Raw genomic sequence first — 22068 nt, forward strand, 5'->3', positions numbered from 1 at the left:
CGGACCGATTCTTTTCGGGTCCGGATTTTTTCGGGTCCTAAATATTTAGACCCAATAGGTATTTAGAAATTTTCGGTTCGGGTTCGGGTCGGTTCTTCTCTGGTCCGGGTCGGTTCGGGTCTATAATTAAAATACTCATAAAATACCCGTAATTTTTCGGGTCCATATCGGGTCCGGGTCGGGTTCGGGTATTTAGGATCTGAAAAAGGCATGATATACCCAATTCCATCAACTTTAGTTGAATATTTGTCATATATATCTAAAATTTTACAAAACAACTTAAATGAAACTATTAATAATTAAAATAAAACATTTTAAACTCTAAATTTTACATTTTAAAGCCTTATATTACTTTAAAAATGTTAAAAAATAATAACAAATGTTGTTAACAAAAGATATTTCAACTAAATCATAAAATAATATATATAAAATAGAACACAAAAACATCATAGTTTTAGATATACATGTTTTTAAGTCGAATACAAATCGGTTCTTATCGGGTCGGGTCTATTCGGGTCGGTTCTTTTCGGGTTCGGGTCTATTCGGGTCGGTTCCTTTTCGGTTCCGGTTCTTTCGGGTAAAAAAATTTAGATCCATAAGATACTTGTAAATTTTCGGTCCGGTTCCGGGTCGGGTATTTTTGGGTCGGTTCCGGTTCGGGTCTTCGGATCCAGGTTAAAATGCCCAGACCTAACTGATGATATGACTTTACTGAAATATTTATTCATACAGTTTGCTTGGTGATCATGCGTAAATTATCTTTCCATGAAATAATCGGTTTGTTCGCACCACAGATAAATTGTGAAAGACGTTATCTATGTTTCCAATTTAGGCTCCATATGCCTGAAAAAAGCCAATATTAGGTAGATACTATTCCACTATTTCAAACATTGTTATACTTTCAATAATACAACGTTACCCCTACTAAGCTACACACCTAAATATCTCAGCCAAGATTAGTTGTCAGTTCTTGTCTATCATATACATCCTTCACAACGAAAGCTTTTGAACATATCCATCCTACACACGTAATTACTCTTTTAGGCCTTGATTCATAAAAATTTTGTCGTGCAGAGATCTCTAAACATTTCTTCTTTCAATCTTTTGTTTCAGCAGCACAACAAAGAAGAGGTAGACACCTTAAACGGTGGAGCAATGCACTTCCATCGAACGAATTCCCCACCAAATCCTTCTCTTCTCACCACCACTGTCAAAAATTCAAACTATTCACATCGTGTTCACCACCACCATCTCCGAAAACCGAAATCTCACCTAATCACATCGACATCGTATTCACCGTCACTTGACCAGATTTGTTTCTCGTATCCATCATGTTTAATGCAACTGTCTCAGAAGGTAGAAAAAACAACATTTTTTTTTATCACAATTACAATATTTGTTGACTAAAAGCTAATTGTTATTTTGGATTTATGGAAGAAAACATGATTACAATCATTTTTCTCAAAAGAATCTGAACAAGGTGTTTTTTTTTTGAACGGCCTCTGAACAAGGTGTTAAGGTATTGAGTTTTTAGAGGAACTGATTCGTAATAGCTTTTTCACCAATATTTGTCTGTTAGAACAAATACATGATAAGTAAAAAGCTAGTTGTTAATAATTATTGTTGTACGCTAATATTAAAATTAGTCTAACTGGATGGCATATGATTTGTTGCTCTTTCTTTACGTTTTTATAGTTAAACTGATTAGATAATATATATTAACTTGTAAGATTCATCGTAAGTGTTAATTTATATCTTAGTATCTCTGAGTAATGCTTACACGACATGTTATTTTCATGGACTGTTAAGCAGAGGAATATATATTATGTCATTGTGTAACTGTTATTATTACCTACTACCTTTTTATATTCACTTTGTATTTTTACATAAACATTAGGTTATGGTGAGGTACATCATAGGCGATGATGAGTCTATGTCAACGGCGGCAAAAACTGACTCTGATTGGTAGATGATGAACTTTTGGACAACATGGTTCGAATTGTGTGTGAATGTCATGTTTTGAAGAACATGAGGGCCAAATGGCCATCGATTTGACCTTGCGGGATGAGTAAAAACAGAAAGAAAAGGAAAGAGAGAGATAATCATACTGAACTAAATATTATTACATTGAACAGATCCTTGCTTTTTGAATCCACATGAGGAAAGATCTTCTCATTACATTCGAACAATTATGGTATCAAGTATTATAACTTTCACATTTTATAGTTAGATACTAAGTTGATACTTACCAGTTACAACCTAGCTTATACTAGTCATGAATTTATTACTGATCTCAGCAGAGACCATGTGCCAACCAAAGTGTGACCGCACCTTATATTCATAGTTTAGATGTCATTTTGTTTGGCAGACCCTAATATATTGCATAGCACCTAACATAACACTTACTCACATATATATATATATTCTTGAGTCTGCCGTTTACAGCTTTTTGTTCATTAAGTGGGATTAAATATGTTACGTGACCCTAACATAATGATTAATGCCTAAGTTTCACATACATATATGTAAAAACCACAAAATAATTTCAGCTAACACGATGTGCAATTACTATATTCTACTGTTATATACTGTCTAAGATACACAGAATTAGCATATAACATAAATGTTATCCCTTAAACAAAATGGTAGCATGTATATATATGAGATATGATATGTTCTTTTAGATAAACATGCTATTTGGCTTTGTTAGATGTGAGTGGCCAGCTATATTATAAAACACAGATAACATATACTTAGCGGCTAATAAGCTTAGGAATTTATGTACTTACACTCATCGATTAGTTTGTGGGATAACATATCACTTAACCACCAAGTAAGCCTGGTAGTAGCAAACACAAACTAATTGCAGCTAACATAATGTGTTCCCACTAACTTATGCTGTTATATATTATCTAAGATGTTCAACATAAGTCAGCTAGAAGATTAACCGTTAAAATATACTGAATATGTAACATAACATATTAAACGCTACTTTATAACTTATCGTCAATTTTATCTTCTTCTTCTACACATTAAAGACTTTTAACCAATCCCTGCTTTATATTCTCCATGATTGTTCTTTTTTACTTTTTTCTCTTCTTTTGAATATCGAATTCACTCTCCAAAAAAATCACAAAAACACAACTGAATTTACTAATGAAGAAAATTAGTTGTACATACCTTCAAAAGTTATCTGCCATTAATGCATAAATCATAAAACCTACATGAAAGAAAGGGACTAGTTGATCGATTTCTTTTTTTCTAAAGTGGGAGAGGATGTCCATGACTTATCTGAGAAATAAGAAAGAGCAAAATAATAGTAACAGTAGGAGAAACACATGATGACAATAATTCATGATTTTGAACAAGATGATGAGGATAATAGTCTCTAAAATAAATCTGCTGGTGAAGAATCGAGGAAGAGAGAAAAAAGTGAACAGAAAGCTACAATATAGAGGATCTCATAGGATATTGTCACAGATTTTTTCTCGACTATTGTCACTAAGAAAAGGTCAATATGGAAAGATCACATTCAAATTGCTACAGGAAATGGGGTTTAAAGCGTATAAAGGTAGTTACTTAATTTTGGCTATATACAACCAATTGTCTCTTTCTTTAAAGGGTTCTTGAAAAACTTGTGGACCTATAAATTGATATTTAATTAATTTCATTAAGTTTAGTTGTAATTTTGTATAGAGTAGTTTCCTAAACGACACTATAGATGGATCATACTAAACAAATACACGCCAACCATTTTGTCAATAGAAACAGATGTTGAATAACAACAGCATAATCTGTCTTTACTTGTTCAATCCAAATCAGTCGTTATTATCCATTAAACAAAATAATTTTAGTATTTTCTTCAAAAAGAAAATAATGCTTATTAAATGTTACATGAAACGTATTGAAATTATTGAAAGGATAGTTGACTAAGACAATCATATTTAAGGAGACATTATACAGTAATGCCAAAAACAAATTATAAGAAAAGTTAGGATGTAAAAAATAAAATAAACCATGTGTAACCATACTCATAAATCATAAAAATTATTACAACCCATGTTCATCATTAGAGAATCAATCAACACAAGATAAGGAACACAACAAGCATATGACTCTAAACAGGAGGGAGATAATTCCCATTCTAGTCCATAATTAATCTATAGTGTCACAGTAAGCAGAATGAAATTTAATTTTAACTTTGTATAAAAATTTATAAACCATAATTATAAACCACAATATCGTTTATATTCACAAAAGTAAAAGCCAAATCAGAAAAGATTAATTTGAATTTTGTTTAAATATTCACTCGCACTACATGAAATATTCCTTTTTAATTGTCTTAAATAAAATATTTTATAGTTCAAAAACCAAAACAGAAAAGAAATAATATTTTAACAATGTTTTAAAAAAAAAGCATAATACATATTTAGACTCTAGAGTTCCAATATGCAGAATCAGGCTTAAGAGGGTAAAGGTCGCTGGCGTTGGCAGTGGACGTCGAAGACGACGTGAATGGTCCATAGGTGTTGATACTCTGATCCGTCATACTCGTCATCTCTTCTCCACTAATAATCGCGTAATGCTTCTTCATCGCCCTCACGCTCTCTTCGTCTTTCACGTTTCCTCTGCTGAACGAAGCTTCAAGAAGCTTCTCGACATCCACCGTGGAGCTTCCTTCGAGCATGCTAACCACCGTAGACATGGAAGGTCTGTCCGAAGGAACTTGACTGGTGCAGAGGATCCCTATATTGATCATCGTCATTGCTTCTTCTCTGTTGTAATCTGTTCCAAGCCTCGAGTCTACTACGTCAATCAGTTTGTTTTGTTCCCTTAGAAGGTGCACCTGTGAAAGAAAATGAGATTCAAACTCCAAATGTGTTTAGAGTTTAAAAAAAAAAACTTAGCTAAAAAAAAAACTATGAATATTCACAAACTAGAGCTTAATAGTTCTATTGTCCATGACGAGTTTATTGTCTTTAATCAACCGCTGATTTTATAAGAAATGTTTTTAAATAATTCACCATCAAATTTATGTTTTTATTTCAAACACGCCAAATTCAGATTCAAGGTTTTAGATTTTAGAGGTGAAAAGATAACAACTTACCCAGTCAAGAAGGTAGAAGGTTTCGCCTTTCGACCGTGCACTCGTGTTGCTTCTTCCGTGAACAATCTCTAGAGCCACGACGCCGAAACTGTAGACGTCTGCTTTATCAGTCAAGTGACCTCTCATGGCGTACTCTGGAGCCATGTATCCGCTGCAAAAAAAAGTTTACTTTGGTTACAAGAAACCTAAACAGAGATGAAACTTCTTGTTTTTATATTGAGTAACTCACTATGTTCCAGCTACTCGTGTGCTCATGTGTGTGTTTTCTTCTTCATCAAGCTTAGCAAGACCGAAATCCGAAATCTTTGCATTTAGTTCCATGTCCAGCAAGACATTGGTTGCTTTGATGTCTCTGTGTACAATCTTGAGTCTTGATTCCTCGTGGAGGTAAGCTAATCCTCTTGCTATACCAACGCAAATCCTCTGCCTCGTTGGCCAATCTAGACGTATTTGAGTCTCTGGAGGGCCGAAAAGTGCTCTTGCCAGACTGTTGTTTTCCAAGTACTCGTAGACTAGCAAGAGCTGGTCACCTTCGACGCAGCATCCATATAGTTTAACCAAATGTGGATGCTGTAGAGCAGAGATCATAGCGATCTCGTTCAAGAACTCTCGATTGCCTTGTTTTGATTTCGCTGATAGCTGCTTCACCGCGATAATGGTTCCGTCACTCATCTCTCCCTTGTATACAGGACCAAAGCCACCTTCTCCGATCTTGTTTGCAGGATCAAAGTTGTCAGTGGCAACTTTGATTTGCCTCAATGAGAAGGAACTTATCTGGAAATCCAAATTCTTGAAATCTGAAGGTGAATAAGAAACACCGTTATAGACTATATTATTAACTCAAAATCACTTATATTGTTTAGGTCTTACCTTTCTCCATCTGACTCTTGGGTCTCAAGCAACCTCTCCACCATAAAATAGCACCAATTAAAAGCACAAGAACCACCGTTGAAGCGATTACAGCACCAACCACGGCCCCAATAGAGGTTCCATCACCAGGGCCATCCCCAATAGAGGTTCCACCACCAGGGCTATCTTCCTTTGGTGGAGTGAAATCTATAGCAATATCACGGGAGATAAAGTCAAGAGACAACAACAACAACAAAACAGTCAAAGAAGAGTTTAGTAAGGCTTACCCGGATCTACCGATACAGCTGATATGAGAGAACCATATGTACCTCTTGAAGGAATAGCTTGAGTTCCTTTACCAGCCCATAACAATCTTATTTCAAGCTTCCGATTTCTAATCGTAACCGGGAAACTCTTAACCACAGCTCTTCCAGCACCTTTTGCTTCAGTTACAATATCGAAATCTTTAGCCACACGTTTACCCTGCACATTACCCCCACACACCAAAATGATTTATATCACTACAATATTTTCAAGCATTTTTAGAGTTTAAGTAAAAGAAATTTTCTCAAATAACCCTATCACAAAATTTTGTTCAAAAAGTAGTACATAAAAAGAAAAATCCTCAAAATAACATTCATTAAAAGGTAAAAAAAAATATTTATATATTTTGAGTTTAGATTTAGTGATTAGAGTTTAGTATTTAGGAGATGAGATTAGGGTTAGAGTTTAGGATGTCGAGTAATTTAATGTTTTTATGCTTAATAAATGTTATTTTGAAGATTTTTTTCTTTGAATGCTATGTTTTTTCAGACAAAAGCTAAAAGTGTTACTTATGTTTCTCATTTAAGCAAGTTACCTGAACGTATATGTCAAAGAATCGTCTTCCCAAATTGGTGTAAGTGTTGTTGTCGCTGAACATAATCTCAGCGAAATGAAGATTAACCGTGTAGTTTCCTTCTCCAAGGCACAAAGCGTGGTAAGTGAGGGAAATGGCTGAGAGACGGGCCTGTGTGTAAAGACGAGGATCTGCTATCTTAAGCGCTGATGTATTTTGCCAAATGTTTACTCCTTCGGGAGACCGAGCATCGTCCATAAAGTGCCCAGTGTTGCTAGAAACCCAACCGTTTCTACTATCATAGTACTCTGCTCTATCCTTTGTATCAGCATCATACTTGGTCGTATTGATTGTTAGCTCATTGCCACCACAGTTTATGTGAAGGCCATAGAAAGCTGTTGTAACGAAAGATTAATCAGATGCGCTGCTAGATATCTACTGATTGTATTTATATATAGCTTCAAAAGACTTACTTTTAGGACATGCGTAGCTACTCAGACACGAAACATTTGAGCTGTAACAAAACATAAGATCAACATTCTAGTTAGTGTCAGAACCAAAGTGTAAGTTTTGAGAACAAAAATAAAAAAACTTACTGGTCATTTGCCACTAACGGGGTTGTGCTTGAAAACATATTCCTGTGTATAAAAAGAAGCTAGAAACTGTAAAGTTTATAAAGAATTTGAATGCCAAAGAAGTTTGATTATTTTCAATGTTCTTCTTACACAGCATTCTTCTGACATTCTGAGGTTCTTGGAACATTGGAGAAATTATTGAAAGTAAGATCACTGCAATATAAGATACCAAGAATTTTAAGTAACCAAACAGAGAAAGTGTTATTCGGCTGTGTCATTACAAAGAATTGTGTTTTATATATATATCGGTGAAGAAAACTCACACATTGGCTCCATTGTCTATCATCCAATTTGGTACTTCCCCGGTTAACATGTTACTTGTAAAATATCTGCAAATTTCAGAAAACATAATAACTTTCATACACAATCAGATTTTAACAAAACAAGTAAAAAAGAAGAGAAGTGGAGAAGATAAAAACATCATACATGTTTTTTACATCCGAAAGAGCACTATATGTTGCTGGGATTGGTCCACTTAGTTTATTAAAACTAAGATCTCTGCACAATGAGTCTTACAAAATTAGCTTAAAAACTTTTTCATTAAAAAGAAATCAATTTTATGTATGCAAGAAAAAACAAAGGGTTTACTAACAATGTTTTTAACGTTAATCTCGGCCCAAGATATGAAGGCAACCCTCCTGTAAGATTGCAGTTCCTGAGAACCCTACAACGCACAAAGAGTTTAAATGGAAGTTAAGCTCAAGAAACCCCGACTAAGTTAGTCTAGTCTAAGGCTCAAACTCACAAATGCTTTATCGATGTCAAGTTTTGTAGTGGGGGAAATGGAGATTCAGGTCCACTCAAGTCAGTGATTCTCCTACAAAAATTTCAAATTTGGAAGAGAAACAATAAATATCACTGAAAGTGAGTCCACGAAAGGAGAAAACAGAATGCAAAGTTGGTGTACTTACAAGTCTGTTAACCTCACAAGATTGCCTATGGTACTAGGAATCAGTCCGACTAAACCACTTGCTTGAATAGTCCTGATTCATGCAGAAAAACAACATTACACTCGTTGGCAAGTATCAAAACGTGAAAAAATGAAGGATTGCTTACAATCTATCAAGTCCTGTCCAGTTCTGGATGAAATCTGGTATAGTACCAGTGAACTGGTTGTCACTTATACGGCTATAAATCAAGAGAACAATATAAGCAACAACAAAAGGTTAGTGTCTCTACTAAAACATATGTTCCACTTCCAACTTCGAGGAATAGCAAATAATACTTACAAATCAGTCAATTTAGTAAGTTTGGAAAATGTACTTGGGATGTCCCCAGTCAAGTAGTTCGAGCTTACAAAGCTGCAAAGAGAAAACAGAGTCTCAACACTAGTAAAGACCAACAACTCTTAATAAAAAGAGAACTTGGACAAAGATTCTTACAGTCTATCAATGTTGAGTAGATTGCCAAGCTCTGGAGGTAATTTCCCTGAGATCTGGTTATATTCCACGACACTAAAAAAACAAATGTTCCAGAAACCGAATCAGATAGTATCACTAAAGTATGAAACATTGTTGAAGAGATAGAGATCAATGAACAGTACTCACAAACTCGTAAGGGTTGTAATGTTACCAATCTCTTTAGGGATAGGACCACTTATTCGGTTTCCAAGTAGTGAGCTACATTTTCATTTTCATCATCCAAAAAGTTTACTCCATCAATATATACATATATTATAACACAAAAGGTGTATATGAACAGAGATACATACATTTTTACAAGTGGCAAGGTTCCCCACTCGGAAGGAATGGAACCGTTGAGATAGTTTCTAGACAGATCACTACAAGAGAAATAAGAATGTGGCAGTTAAGTTTGTTAATGAAAAGATACCGGTCGTGGCAGATATTGTAATAATGGGAATGTTCGAGGGCCTTTTACATCTCTTGCAGAAAAGGAAGACCCGCGAACTCTTTAGGGAGAGATCCCTCGAGGTTTTGTGCCTTGAGAACTCTGTTTCACAAACAAATATTGGGCTTTAGAAAACGATTTAAAATTATTGGCCCATAATATTTACAGCCCAATAACCTTTCAAAACAAAAGTAAAAATAAGTAAAATAGTTTTATGGAAAGAAACAAAAACAAAAACAGTTTTGTTAGATTCACGGACGCGTCGAGAAGGTCAACAGCGACTGCGCAATAGATTTTGACAACATTCAAACAATTAAAGTCTTAAACCTACTTTAATTAAATATATACTAACGTGTTTGGCTTTGGAAAAGGAGACCCCTACTATTTCGACCAAATCTAATTCAAAAATGAAATCCCTAATAACTGTTTTTAAGTATTTTTAATTCAATAGATAAATATTTTATATAACTTTTATATTTATTGGATGATGTATAACAAATTATATTAATGCAACTTTTTATGTTTTAAAAATATTTGTGTGCTTTAGATAAAATAATATATAAAATAAAGGAGTATTACTACTCCCTCTGTTTTTTGTATGGTAGTTTTACGTGAATGCACATACATTAAAAAAAAGTTATTAATTTTTCCAAAAATAGCATTTAATATATAAATTAGGCGTAGTTAAACTAATCATATATAAGTATATATTATTTGATTGGTCACATTATACCAATAAAAATAAAAGTTATTTTGAATTATGAAAACTTACTTATATTTTGAAACAAACAAATTTTACTTAAACTACTTACAATAAAAATAGAGGGAGTATTAATTACCATAAAAGATGCATATTCTAGATTTTTCACATATATTATGAAAACTCATTAAATATGCATTTTTTTTTGTGAATAACAATTTTTCATAACTTTTAGTCAATAGAAATTCAATAAACACCATTAATTTTTTTGAAACTTACATTTTTTCGTAAAATCATACATTGAAAAAGTAAAAAATATATCTTTTAGAAACAATTTTTTTTTAGAACCTACGTCTTTTAGGAACGAGTATTTTTTAAAACAAAGAGGGAAGAAGGGACGAACGAACATGTGGGTGACGTGGCAAACGGTGGAGCAGTTACAAGTAACGAAGTCTTCAAATCCCTTGCCGGCGTTAAGGTTTCTCCAACCACCGTTGGTTAAAGTGTCGTCGCATGGATTCACACTAAAATTCCAGTTAGTCTTCTTCAATACCTTCGCTACGGCACTTAAAACATCCACTGCAAGTATCTCATACAACTGACTCAAACATGTACAAACACCTATATGATTATAATTATATGTACACATACCTTCTTCTTTTGGTAATGTTTGAGAGGATGCGAAGCCGGAGAGGATGATAGAGACGAGGAGGAAGTACGAAGGGAAGAGATGTCGATTCATCGACATTATTAGAATTATGTTTTTGTGTAGTTTCAAGATCTGAATTATTGTTGTGTAAGGAGATGCGATGAGAGTGGAGAAGACGAAGAAGAAGAGGTTTGTGATGTTTGTTTATGTGACGAATGGGAAAGAAACTTGCAAAGACATTTGAGAAATGTAGACAGAGAGAGAAAGATGAAAAGTAAGTCAACATTATTAAAATAAGTTTGTATCAGTCTACATTTGTTTTTTTTTTCTATTATTATTATTTCAATGGGATATGATTCAATTTTGCTACTTGCATGGCAAAGGGGACCACCGAGTCGTTGAGCATCAAAATAATTGAATGATTATGGTTGGTGTAGATATTTTAATTTCGCCAGGCTTCTTTGTGATTAACAAAAAATAACTATAAAAAGGTGTTTTCTTTTAGTTAGTAAGATTTTCTTAATTGTTGCTATTAGTATGTCAAGTTTAAAAAAAAAAAACTGAAAATGCAGTTTTTTTCTAACATACGTCAATAGTTGTCAAACCGATAATTTGAAACCATATATAAAAAAATTGCCTAGAACTATCTTAAATTATTGTTAAACACTCTGCTAGTCTTGACAATTCATTACGTACTAAATCAATTAGAATTACTAAACATCTATATATATATATATATATATATATATATGTGTGTGTGTGTATATACTCTTTGGTATGGTTATGGAACAAAATAAAATGATTCAAAAACAAATCATATTTATTTCGTACATTTTCAAGAGACAAGGTGTTTGATGGTCATTTTCATGATGATTAAATAGTCATATAGATGAGTTTTCTAGATTTAGCATGTTTTTTTTTTGTAACTAAGATTTAGCATGTTACCATGGTAATATTGTTTTCCTATCTCTAGCAATTTATTACTTGTCAAATACAATCTCTAACAATTTAGGAAATAAATAACTGAAAGTAGAAGATATAATCTCTTATATATTAATAGAGAAACATTTTAAAAGTTATAACCGGTAGTTTGTACCAATTAAAAAGGTGTTATGCTGAATTGTCACGTAATTAGAATGTTAATTTTGTTTACGTGGCGGCTTGAGAATCAATTGAAAATTTTGTTAGTCCAAAATTAAATTGTTAGGAAATGTTATATTATATAGTATGTCCATTATGGACCATTCATTTATCAAATTGAAATAATTATATATTCTTTCCTTAAATAAAACATACGGAATTACCTAATGCTATTAAAATATATATAGCAATTAATGATTTTTAATAATAAATATTTGCTAACAATGCGTATACTTTCTATCATTTTTGTTTAATTATTTATTATTAAAATAAATTACACAATAAAATTAATCATATAATAAAAAAATTATATTTTTTTTTGTATATGTTGTATTTTGAATTTTTCAAAACGAGTATAAATTACTAAAACTGCTAAAAGTCTCACATAAACTTTTGTGATCAAGGTTTAATTTTTTTTATATAATAAGATACAATGATTATAAAATCATATGAATAAATAATTTTATTTTAATAGGTGTTTATGTTAATATATATATATATATATATATATATATAATTTCATATAATTTAAAATAAACTATACATCATATGAAAATACATACTTATATTTTGATATATGCGCTGAACATATATTGAAGAGTTAATATTTTAATTTTGAAATCTTCATTATTTTTTAAATGATTATAAATTATTGAAACCACTAAACATTCCACATTAAAAAAATCGTTGGTGTAAAATTTTATTACACAAATATGCAAATAATCATAAAATCATATGAGTAGAAACCTCATTTAATAAATATTTATATTAAAATTGTAAGTACTAAATATCTATGTTAGTATCATTTAAATTTAATTATATATCATATATGATAGTTAAAATTGATTGTTTTGATTTATTTACTCTAAAATGATTGCGAATAAACAAGAGCGGTCGCTTGATTTATATGCGCACGCCAACTTATTACATAATAGTAACTGATTTCTTAGTTATTTAATATATAATTATTATTTTATTATTTCATAATATGTAGAAAAACATAAAATAAGTAATAAATATAAAATATTTATGCTGCACAAGGCTCATATCTTAACCTAAGTATGTATCTCTTTAATAATTTTAAATTTTAAACGTTTTCTAAATCTCATGCAAAAACAAAATAACGAAATGAGAATAAACTCAAAAATTAATATTTATATCGAGTAATATCCAAAATAGGAAAAACGACAAAAATATGAGAAAAAATATTGAAGATTTATAAGATTGACACGTGAGCGCATACTTTTCATAACTATAATTAACTTTTAAATTGCTAAATCATGATATAAAACCGAGCTGGCATAGTTTCATTGTAACCAAATAGTATGCCTGAAATTCTTCGGCCTAAACGTTAAGTTCTTATACGATAAGTGATTTTTGACCTAAAATATTTTTAAAAATGAGATCAGCTCATCAATAAACAAATTATGTAACTAACAAAAATAAGTTTTTAAAAAATTATTTAAGGACCAAAAATTTTAATTTGATAAAGAATATTAATTTTATTTTTTCTTACGATATTTTTAAATAATTTTCATATAAATTTATTGTACGCAAAGCGCATGTCTTATCCTAGTCGTTACATCACACGATAGATGGTACTGATTATTGATGTCTATGTTTGATAGCTCCATTAAAGCTATAACGTCTACTATATGCATGCTAACATAATAATTTATGTAAATTGTTAATAAAATATTTTATATGTATTTTTGTGATTTTTCCTTTGTGCAAATATATTATCCTTTTCCACCACTTAAATTTAATTATTTATTATATATTTTGCTGAAAAGAAAACAACCTGCATTTACAAATATATATGTATAGAACTAGATTGATTTGTGGAACTGCTTATGAACCATATAAAACAAAGTATTTCAGTACTTGTGTGTTGCATAAATGAATCTTCTGTGGTACCATCAAATTTTTAGAACCCTTAATAGGTGTGAATCGATGGAGTCATCGACTCACATTACAAGAAGCCAAGAAGGTTAGGAAAACTCAGCAAGCCCCACACTAGAGACAGCTTTTATCTATTTGTGTCGGTAAAATTGATGTTGAGATTTTATTGAACAAAAAAAATATTTGAGAAAAAAAAAATTCTCGCAAGTATATAAAGAAACTAAGAAATAGCTGTCGCGATTGTTTCTTTTGACTTTAGGTCGCGAATCGTGATCAGTGCTATTCCAATATGTGAACTAGAGTTCTATCATTATATTTTTCCTAGTGATTATCTGACCGGTTCAAACGCACCGGTTACGGATGCGGAAAAAAATTTCCATTAAACTAAAAAGAATAAGGGGAAGGGGTGCTTGTGGTTTCAAATATTATTAAGCGTTTTGTATGACTAGCACAACGTTTGAAAATTGTTTTGTTTGCGGGTATTTGTGACTAGTTGATTATTAGATATGCAGCGGTTTAATAAATAAATTATCAATATTAACATATTATAACATTATAAAAATATAAAAAATATACTATTGTAATAAAATATAATAATTATCAATATAATATGATTAATAATATTATGTTTATTTATTTAATTTTTAAAATTAGTAGAAAGTTATAATTTTAATTTTTGAAGATTTATATTAAACTTTTAAAAGAATATTTTGTTTCGTTTTATATATGTGTATATCTTATATATGTATGTATATTAATTTTTTAAAATTCTAATGAATAGTTAGTTAGTTTAAAGTTTTTATAAAACAAATTATGATACTATTTGTGAATTTAAATTAATATATAAAATATGTATATATATTTTTATAATATTTCAATTTTAAAATTTTAATTTCAAAATTTTAAAATATTTTTGAAAAAAAATTATATTTATTTATCCATCTGCAACCTCTAGCAACCGTGAACACTAGCTGGAACCAGCTTTTGATTTTAAGAGGTTCGAAACGATTTGAAGCGATATATAGCAGTTTGAATGATTGTTTCGAAATGCTGTCAACCGCTACCAACCGTAAAAACTGCATTTGCGGGTGGTAATGGAAAAACCAATGAGAGCCTTTTAAGTTTTTGATCCAAAATCCCGTGCATTTTCACAGGGAGCACAAATTTTAGTATTAAATTAATTTTCTGTAAAAGAGTAAATCTTTCGTAGCGAAAATTGAACCTATATATGATTCAAAACTTTTGTTTGTTACTTTTCCTTGGTAGTTCTTTTCTTGATCGAATATATATAAAGTTATCTCATCGCTTCCATGAAATGTATGTACGTAAGACTGGCTTTGCGTGGATGACGTAAGTTTTTCTTAGGTATAGTTTTCTTTCGAATATGTCCGTCTAGGATTATTTAGGATTATTTATTTGAAAGAGCAAGGTTCCCTCATCGCTAGCTAGTCAACTTTATCGCTAGCTAGTCAACTTTCTTTTATTTATATTTTGTAAAAGACTTTCTCCTAACTGGACACAGATGAAATATGAATTTGTAGTCATGTCTTAAAATATGAATTAACTCAAAATGTTTCTGAAAGATCGCAATGATATAATAGTACTAGTGACAGTATGACACGTTTCCTTATCATCTCTGCAAATTATAATTTTCTTTTGTAGACTTCCTATCAATCAACATTAGTTCATTGAATTAAACGTTACCTTTTGATCGAAGAAAGAATCTCAAAACAAGTCATAGCCACTCATTTTGGACTCAAAACTTATTAAACAGTGATTAAATAGAACAATAACAGTTGGCAAAAAAAATAGAACAATAACAATTATGAAATGTCGTCAAGAAATTTCTCAAACTTTAAGTCGTATACCCGCACAAACGTGCAAGTTTTTTTATTTCTATACTTAAATATTTTAGCTTATATTTTCTCTTGATACAATTATATGTTGTTTAGGGTTGTTAACACATATTAAAAAAAATTTAAATATTACTTTTATCTATTACTTTTTTTTTTGTTTAGTTAGTTTAAACTTTTATTTGATTTCCAATAAAATTCAACCACTTACATTTTTACATTTTGATTAATATATATTTTTTTTAGTAAATTGCATTAATTAAAAATAGAACATCATACATTTGTATACAAAGAAAAAAAAGCTAAAACATCGTATATTTGTATAAGGAGGGAGTATAACAAAATTTACATATAACTTAATGTAATTTAGTGCTATATATTATGTAATTTTATAATAACAATGTTTACGTGGCTTATATATTATTACTATAAATTTTTTATTTTTGTAAAAAAATATTATTTTTGAAAACATTATTATCTAACAATATTACTTTACTTATTTTTTATTTTAAATTTAAAATTTATATGAAAGAAAATTAAATTGGACCTATATAGTAGATAATCTTCTTTGAGATACTATTAAAAAAACAAATGTTTTTTAAAAGAGAAGCGATAACATTGTACTTTAAAATATTTTTGTAGTAAATATCATATTTGAGAAATACACTAAGTTGGGTAAAAGATCTTCTTTTAATTTGAAATAGAAATGAATCTTTCTAACAAAATATCTGGAAATTGTGTTTTGAAAATTAATCAGTTTAAATTGTTACTACCATTAAAATATAATTAAAATATTTATATTTTTTATTTTTTTTATATAAATAAAAAATAAAATAATTTATAATTTATAATTATAGTTTATGATAAATAAAAATAAAATTGAGTACTTTTTGGAAAAAATAATTAAATTGATTATGAAAAGATTTTGTTAGAACTTTCTTAAAAAATATTTATTTGTATTCAAATAAAATATAAAATATTATAATTAATTCATGTCAAAGTTGATAAAATTTTAAAGAATTGTCCAAATTAAAAAAAAATCACGCATGAAAAATTCATCACTCCAGTATATATATAAGTGATTTATTATAAAAACTGTATAGGGTTGAATTTAAAGTATTGTATTTTAAAATATTACTAGATTTTGATTCACCCTTTCACAGAGCGGGTATATATATATTTTTTTTGAAAAATTTAATTTTTATATTTGTGTTATTTTTTGTAATCATATTTGCGTTTAATATTAATTTAATTTAATATAATTTTTGGTAATTATATTAAATATGTAAAGTTGCATAATTATACATTTATGTCATATATATTTCAGAAATTATTCTTAAAATTTATTCCTAAAGTTTGGCAACATATTATATTTTCTTATTAGTTACCTAACATAATTAGTCAAGAATATTCATATTCAAAAAACCAAACTCGGAATCGACCCGAAAATCAAAGTCTCATAATCTATTAAGTTTGGCCTATATACTCGAACGGTTCTTAAAGTGTTATATCCGAAAACAAATATCAAATCCAACCCACACCGAAAGCCGAACAAAATTTTTGAAAAATGTTTAAAAAAATAATTTTGGATATATTTTGTTATATATATGTAAATGGGTTAATAAGGTCTTCACTAACTTTAAGTAAAATCAAATTTAATAAATATTTTTAATCGAATAACCTATTTAAACCTCATTAAAATAAAACCCGTAGAATATATTTTTATAAGTAATACTTCCATAATAATATCATGTTCCTAATTTAATAAAATAGATAGATTAAATAATTTAATTTTCTTATAAACAGCTATTTATATTTTATCTTAATTGATTCATGAATTTTTATAGTTGGATTAAACATATATCAACTGGCCATGTTCCTAATTTAATAGAATAGATATATATTTATATAAAAATATTAATATTTAGAGTAGAGGAATATTTATATAAACAAATGAATATTTTGAATAAAATTACAATTCTTTTAAATTTAGAAAATGTATTTGAATTTCATTTTCAAATAATTTGAATTTATTTTTAAGTAAAATTGGGAAAATAGCTTTTAGAAAAGGTAAAAAAAACAAAACTATTGAAAAATATATGAAAAAATATTTTAATATATTCAGTTATTATATTTATAGTCGGAACTATAATGAGTAGTTAACATATCATTTTAGAAAGATGTATCAATAATGTAGCTGCATACATAAATTAATTCTATAGAGTAATAACATGTTATATTAATTAAATAAAAGGTTGAAATTCTCAGAAAAGGTTCAGATTATTAAATAGCATACATAAATAATTTGGGTGGAATACTTACAGAGCAAACGTAACCGAATAACTTTTTTTTTGTCATCAACTTATACAGATTCATACAGACTCTGTAAACCAAACCGGGAGATGTTGATCCATGTGAACGACGAAAGACGGCTGCTTCCTGACACTACTTGCTAGGCTATCCGCCTTTGTATTTTGCGTTCTTGGTACATGGACGATCTCTGATCGGAGAAAACTTTCTTTCAGGACTTTAATATCTTCTAAATAACTTGCAAAAGCTGGTCATTCTTTTGGTTCTGAAACCATCTTCACCAATTGAGAACAATCTGTTGCAAACGTAACCTGAAATTGACGTAAATTCTTCATACATTCCATTGCCCAGAGTAGTGCTTCCATCTCCGCATGAAGATGAGAGAGACTAGCTCGAACATTCCTCGTCCCCATCAGCCCATCAAAACCTTCTAAAGTACTGAACCAACCCTCTCCGGAGAAAACATCATTCTCTTTCTAGGAACCATCTATGAAACACCATCTACCTGGAATTAACGGTAATGACGTAACCTCTACCTGTGATATTGTCCGCTGTTCATTTGCTATCTGCGCTTCAGTCCAAAGTGTGGATTCTGTTTCTGCCAATTTGAGCATATCCCTAGGATCAATTCAGATTGCTGAAAACTTTATTATTCTTTCATTTCCAGATGTACCGTAGTATCCATGCAAACTGATCATCATCTAATTGCGGAGAGACTCTCCAGAAAAGATGATTCATGTTAACCGAATAACATGTAACAGTTTTCAATCATAATTTTGGTATAATGGAGTAATTTTGGTATAATAGAGTAATTTATAGTTAAAAATCTACATTTGTTAAAAAAACCAAAAGGAAAAAATAATTGTTATATATATATATATATATGTATATTCCGTATTATGTATACGCAAAGCAGCCATATTGGAAAGAAGTGGTGAGAGCCGAGAATTTTGGACAGAAAGTTACAAATATATATTGATTCATAAAAAGTATTTACGGCTATTTAATTTGACACAGTTATATAAGAAGAATAATAAAAGGTTCTTTAAATAAAAAGAAATAAATTGTTGGACATAATCTTTATCAATAGATCATGTTTCTGTCTTAATTGAATATATATATTTATCAATACATGTTTGTTAACATAATACCTATATAAATAATGATACATGTATAATATAATTAATAATAATATTTATTATGCAAATACAATAGTGTTAGGATTTTAATATTTGATTCGATTTTATTATTTGCAAGGTAAAATTCTAACATTATTGTATTTGCATAATAAATGTTATTATTTTTATTAATTAGATCATATACAAGTATAAACTCTAGAATAATTAAATGTTATTATTATTAAGTAGATTATAAATGGTTATATGCAAATATATTTATCTATTGATGGAATATTATATTTTCGAAATTATGCATATCTAATAATATTTTGATGGAATAAAAAGAGAATTAAATAGGTTGTTAGGATTTTATCATGAAAATACAGAAAAATAATAATATAAGCAATTTTCTAGGAATTGTCCATTTAAAATATCACACATGACAAAAGTCATGAGTTGGGACTTTACAATTTTAAAGAATACTAGATGTCGACCCGCGCAACCGCGCAGATTTTTGTTTTCATTTATTTTTATATAAACATTTTTTTCAATTTTAAATTGGTATATGTTATAATATATATGTGTCTATTAATTTTTAAAACATAATAAGTTTACGGTATATATTTTTTCATTGAATAAATTGTTTCAAACTTTCACATGTATTTGTATCTTCTTCCATATCTATATTTTTGGATTATTAAGTTATTATTAAAATTGTAGCTATGTATATAAAGATTAGTAAAATATTATTTTATTTTCATATTCAAAGATATTGTAACATTTCACAAATTTAGAAAGTTTATAAAAAATTAAATTTTCCGCTTCGTAGATTTATACTATCGAGTAAATAATTAAACATTTAGTTTTTGTTTAAGTTTTAAAATAAACTATATAGTTTTAAATTTGTTTTCATTGGTTTAAGGTAGTAAAGATTAATCACTGTTAGATAATATGATATTTGTTATTTAAAATTTTTGTTTTCATTTATTTTTATATAAACATTTTGTTTTCAATTTTAAATTGGTATATGTTATAATATATATGTGTCTATCAACTTTTAAAACATAATAAGTTTACGGTATATTTTTTCAAACTTTCACATGTATTTGTATCTTCTTATATATATATATTTTTGGATTATTATTTCATTATTAAAATCCTAACTATATATATAAAGATTAGTAAAATATTGTTTTATTGTCATATTCAAAGATATTGGAACATTTCACAAATTTAAAAAGTTTTTAAGAAATTAAACTTTTCGCTTCATAGATTTATATTATCGAGTAAATAATTAAACATTTAGTTTTTGTTTAATTTTAAAAATAAATTATATAGTTTTAAACTTGTTTTCACTGGTTTAAAGTAGTAAAGATTAATCATTGTTAGATAATATGATTTTTGTTATTTAAAAAAAATCTTTATAATTTTTGTTATTTAAAAAAAAAATCTTTATAATTTTAAAAGTTAACATTGACAAATATTTAAATAATTAATATATGGAGGTATAAAATTGCAACATTAAATTATATTTATTTAATTTATATTATATATAAATCCAATGGATCATCTATTGTTTAATTCCAATTATTGATACCCCAATAAAAATTTCTGGTAGGCCCAAAATTTAAATGATAAGATTATATATAGATTAAATGTAACATGACTTTCTAGAAATAAGTCAATTAGGTCCATTTTTTAAAAAATCACACATGAATCAATGTTGTGACTTTTGTTTTAATATATAAAATTTTTAAATTTCGAACCTAACAATTTCACAATAAGCATCCGTTCCCCTAATTAATTCATTTTGAATATTGTTTACTAATTTAATTTTTTTTCCTGACTTTTTTGTTTAGTTATCACATTATAACCCAAGTTCTAGATAAAATGTAGTTTGTTCGGGTCAAATTTGAACAAACTAAAAAAGAGATATACTTAGGTAAAAAGTTAAATAAACTAATTAATGTTCGTAGTTGGCTCACTTTAATATATTTGTAACGTTCCTCTTCATTAAACCTATGATCCAACTCCAACTGCCTTTGACCCATTAAACATATAATAAATGAATACATTTGTCTACTTTTGTATGACAGTCAATAAGTTTTAGATTGTTTATTACTGTTATCATTTTTAAATTAACAGCTACTGAGTAGTTTTTTAACGTCGCGTGAGCCGTATCTGTGCATGTCCACCACCGACTTGTGGAAGTTAATGGCTTAAAGTCTTAAAACTATACATAAGTTTCCAAGGGGACAAACCAGTTTCTTTCAGACAATCAGACATGTGTACATTGAAATAGACTTTGTACAAAAGTCTGTCTTCTTTGTATTGTATATCAGGAAGATTCAGAACTCGAAAGCATTATATATTAAGCTGGACAGAAAGGAAGACTGACCAATACTTGCAAGAGTATCAGCTCTAACAATTATCCTTGTGTGCAGTGCCGGTCTATGATAAGCTGGAGAACCATGTGGCTTCAGCCCTGTATAAATAACTATTTGTCGGCCCACCTCTCTCAAATTATTCAATAGCTCAGTTGATTTGTGCTTGAGTTTGGTTTACTGTCGGTGGAGGGTTCTAATATATTCAACTTCATTTTAAACTTTTTGTTTTCTGTTCTTTTTAAATTATTATTGATAAGTTTTTAATGTTTGTTACTTTTTTTGCTTCATGCTAAAAATTATTCAGGGACGGGCCTGCATGTGCGTCTACTATCGCCATTCCATATAGACTGACCAAACTGCAGTTTTTGATAGAGGAACTAAGTCAAGGCCGTGAGTTATATGAAGCAGTTGTTTTTTCCTAACCGGAATCTCGCTCAATTCATTCCGTACCGGGTAATTGGTTAACAAAACTGTAACCGTGGTATATGAAAAAGGTTTAAGAGTATCTAACTAACTATATGCAGGCCCGTCTCAACTTTAAAATGAGCCCTCTGCTATAATAAAATTTGAGACTCATTTCCTCATACAAAACTACCTTCAAAAAAATTGGGCCCTAATGTAAGATTAAAAAACCCAAAAATTACAACGGGCCTTTGCAAATGTGCCTTCATCACATGCTTAAGGCCGGACCTGACTATATGTCACAAAAGTTATCTTCTCCGTCACACATCC

At 29.3% G+C, this 22068-nt stretch overlaps 1 protein-coding gene and 1 long non-coding RNA gene across 3 annotated transcripts; one reads left to right on the forward strand and one right to left on the reverse strand.

Moving 5' to 3' along the window:
* The first annotated feature begins 705 nt into the window (after nucleotides 1-705).
* On the forward strand, nucleotides 706-2613 carry LOC111202399. 2 transcript variants are annotated; one of them, XR_002655395.2, is made up of 3 exons: nucleotides 706-1028; nucleotides 1114-1356; nucleotides 1898-2613. It is a non-coding gene; the product is annotated as an uncharacterized LOC111202399 (long non-coding RNA). The 2 variants fall into 2 exon arrangements; XR_002655396.2 differs by having other exon boundaries at nucleotides 709-1028; nucleotides 1117-1356.
* Nucleotides 2614-4271: 1658 nt separating this feature from the next.
* LOC111202397 (probable leucine-rich repeat receptor-like serine/threonine-protein kinase At3g14840) lies at nucleotides 4272-10897 on the reverse strand. The gene is made up of 22 exons (XM_022695225.2): nucleotides 10629-10897; nucleotides 10385-10556; nucleotides 9308-9379; nucleotides 9141-9209; nucleotides 8977-9048; nucleotides 8812-8883; nucleotides 8659-8730; nucleotides 8486-8557; nucleotides 8341-8412; nucleotides 8175-8246; nucleotides 8022-8093; nucleotides 7856-7927; nucleotides 7693-7758; nucleotides 7520-7582; nucleotides 7391-7432; nucleotides 7268-7308; nucleotides 6816-7189; nucleotides 6244-6439; nucleotides 5978-6163; nucleotides 5337-5904; nucleotides 5108-5258; nucleotides 4272-4846 (listed from the first exon to the last, which is right to left on the reverse strand). Exons 1-22 carry the CDS (start codon nucleotides 10723-10725, stop codon nucleotides 4430-4432), a joined length of 3090 nt encoding a protein of 1029 aa, XP_022550946.1. The 5' UTR covers nucleotides 10726-10897; the 3' UTR covers nucleotides 4272-4429.
* Nucleotides 10898-22068: the final 11171 nt, after the last annotated feature.

This window comes from Brassica napus, chromosome C1 (assembly GCF_020379485.1).
Source record: "Brassica napus cultivar Da-Ae chromosome C1, Da-Ae, whole genome shotgun sequence".
Taxonomy (NCBI): Eukaryota; Viridiplantae; Streptophyta; class Magnoliopsida; order Brassicales; family Brassicaceae; genus Brassica; species Brassica napus.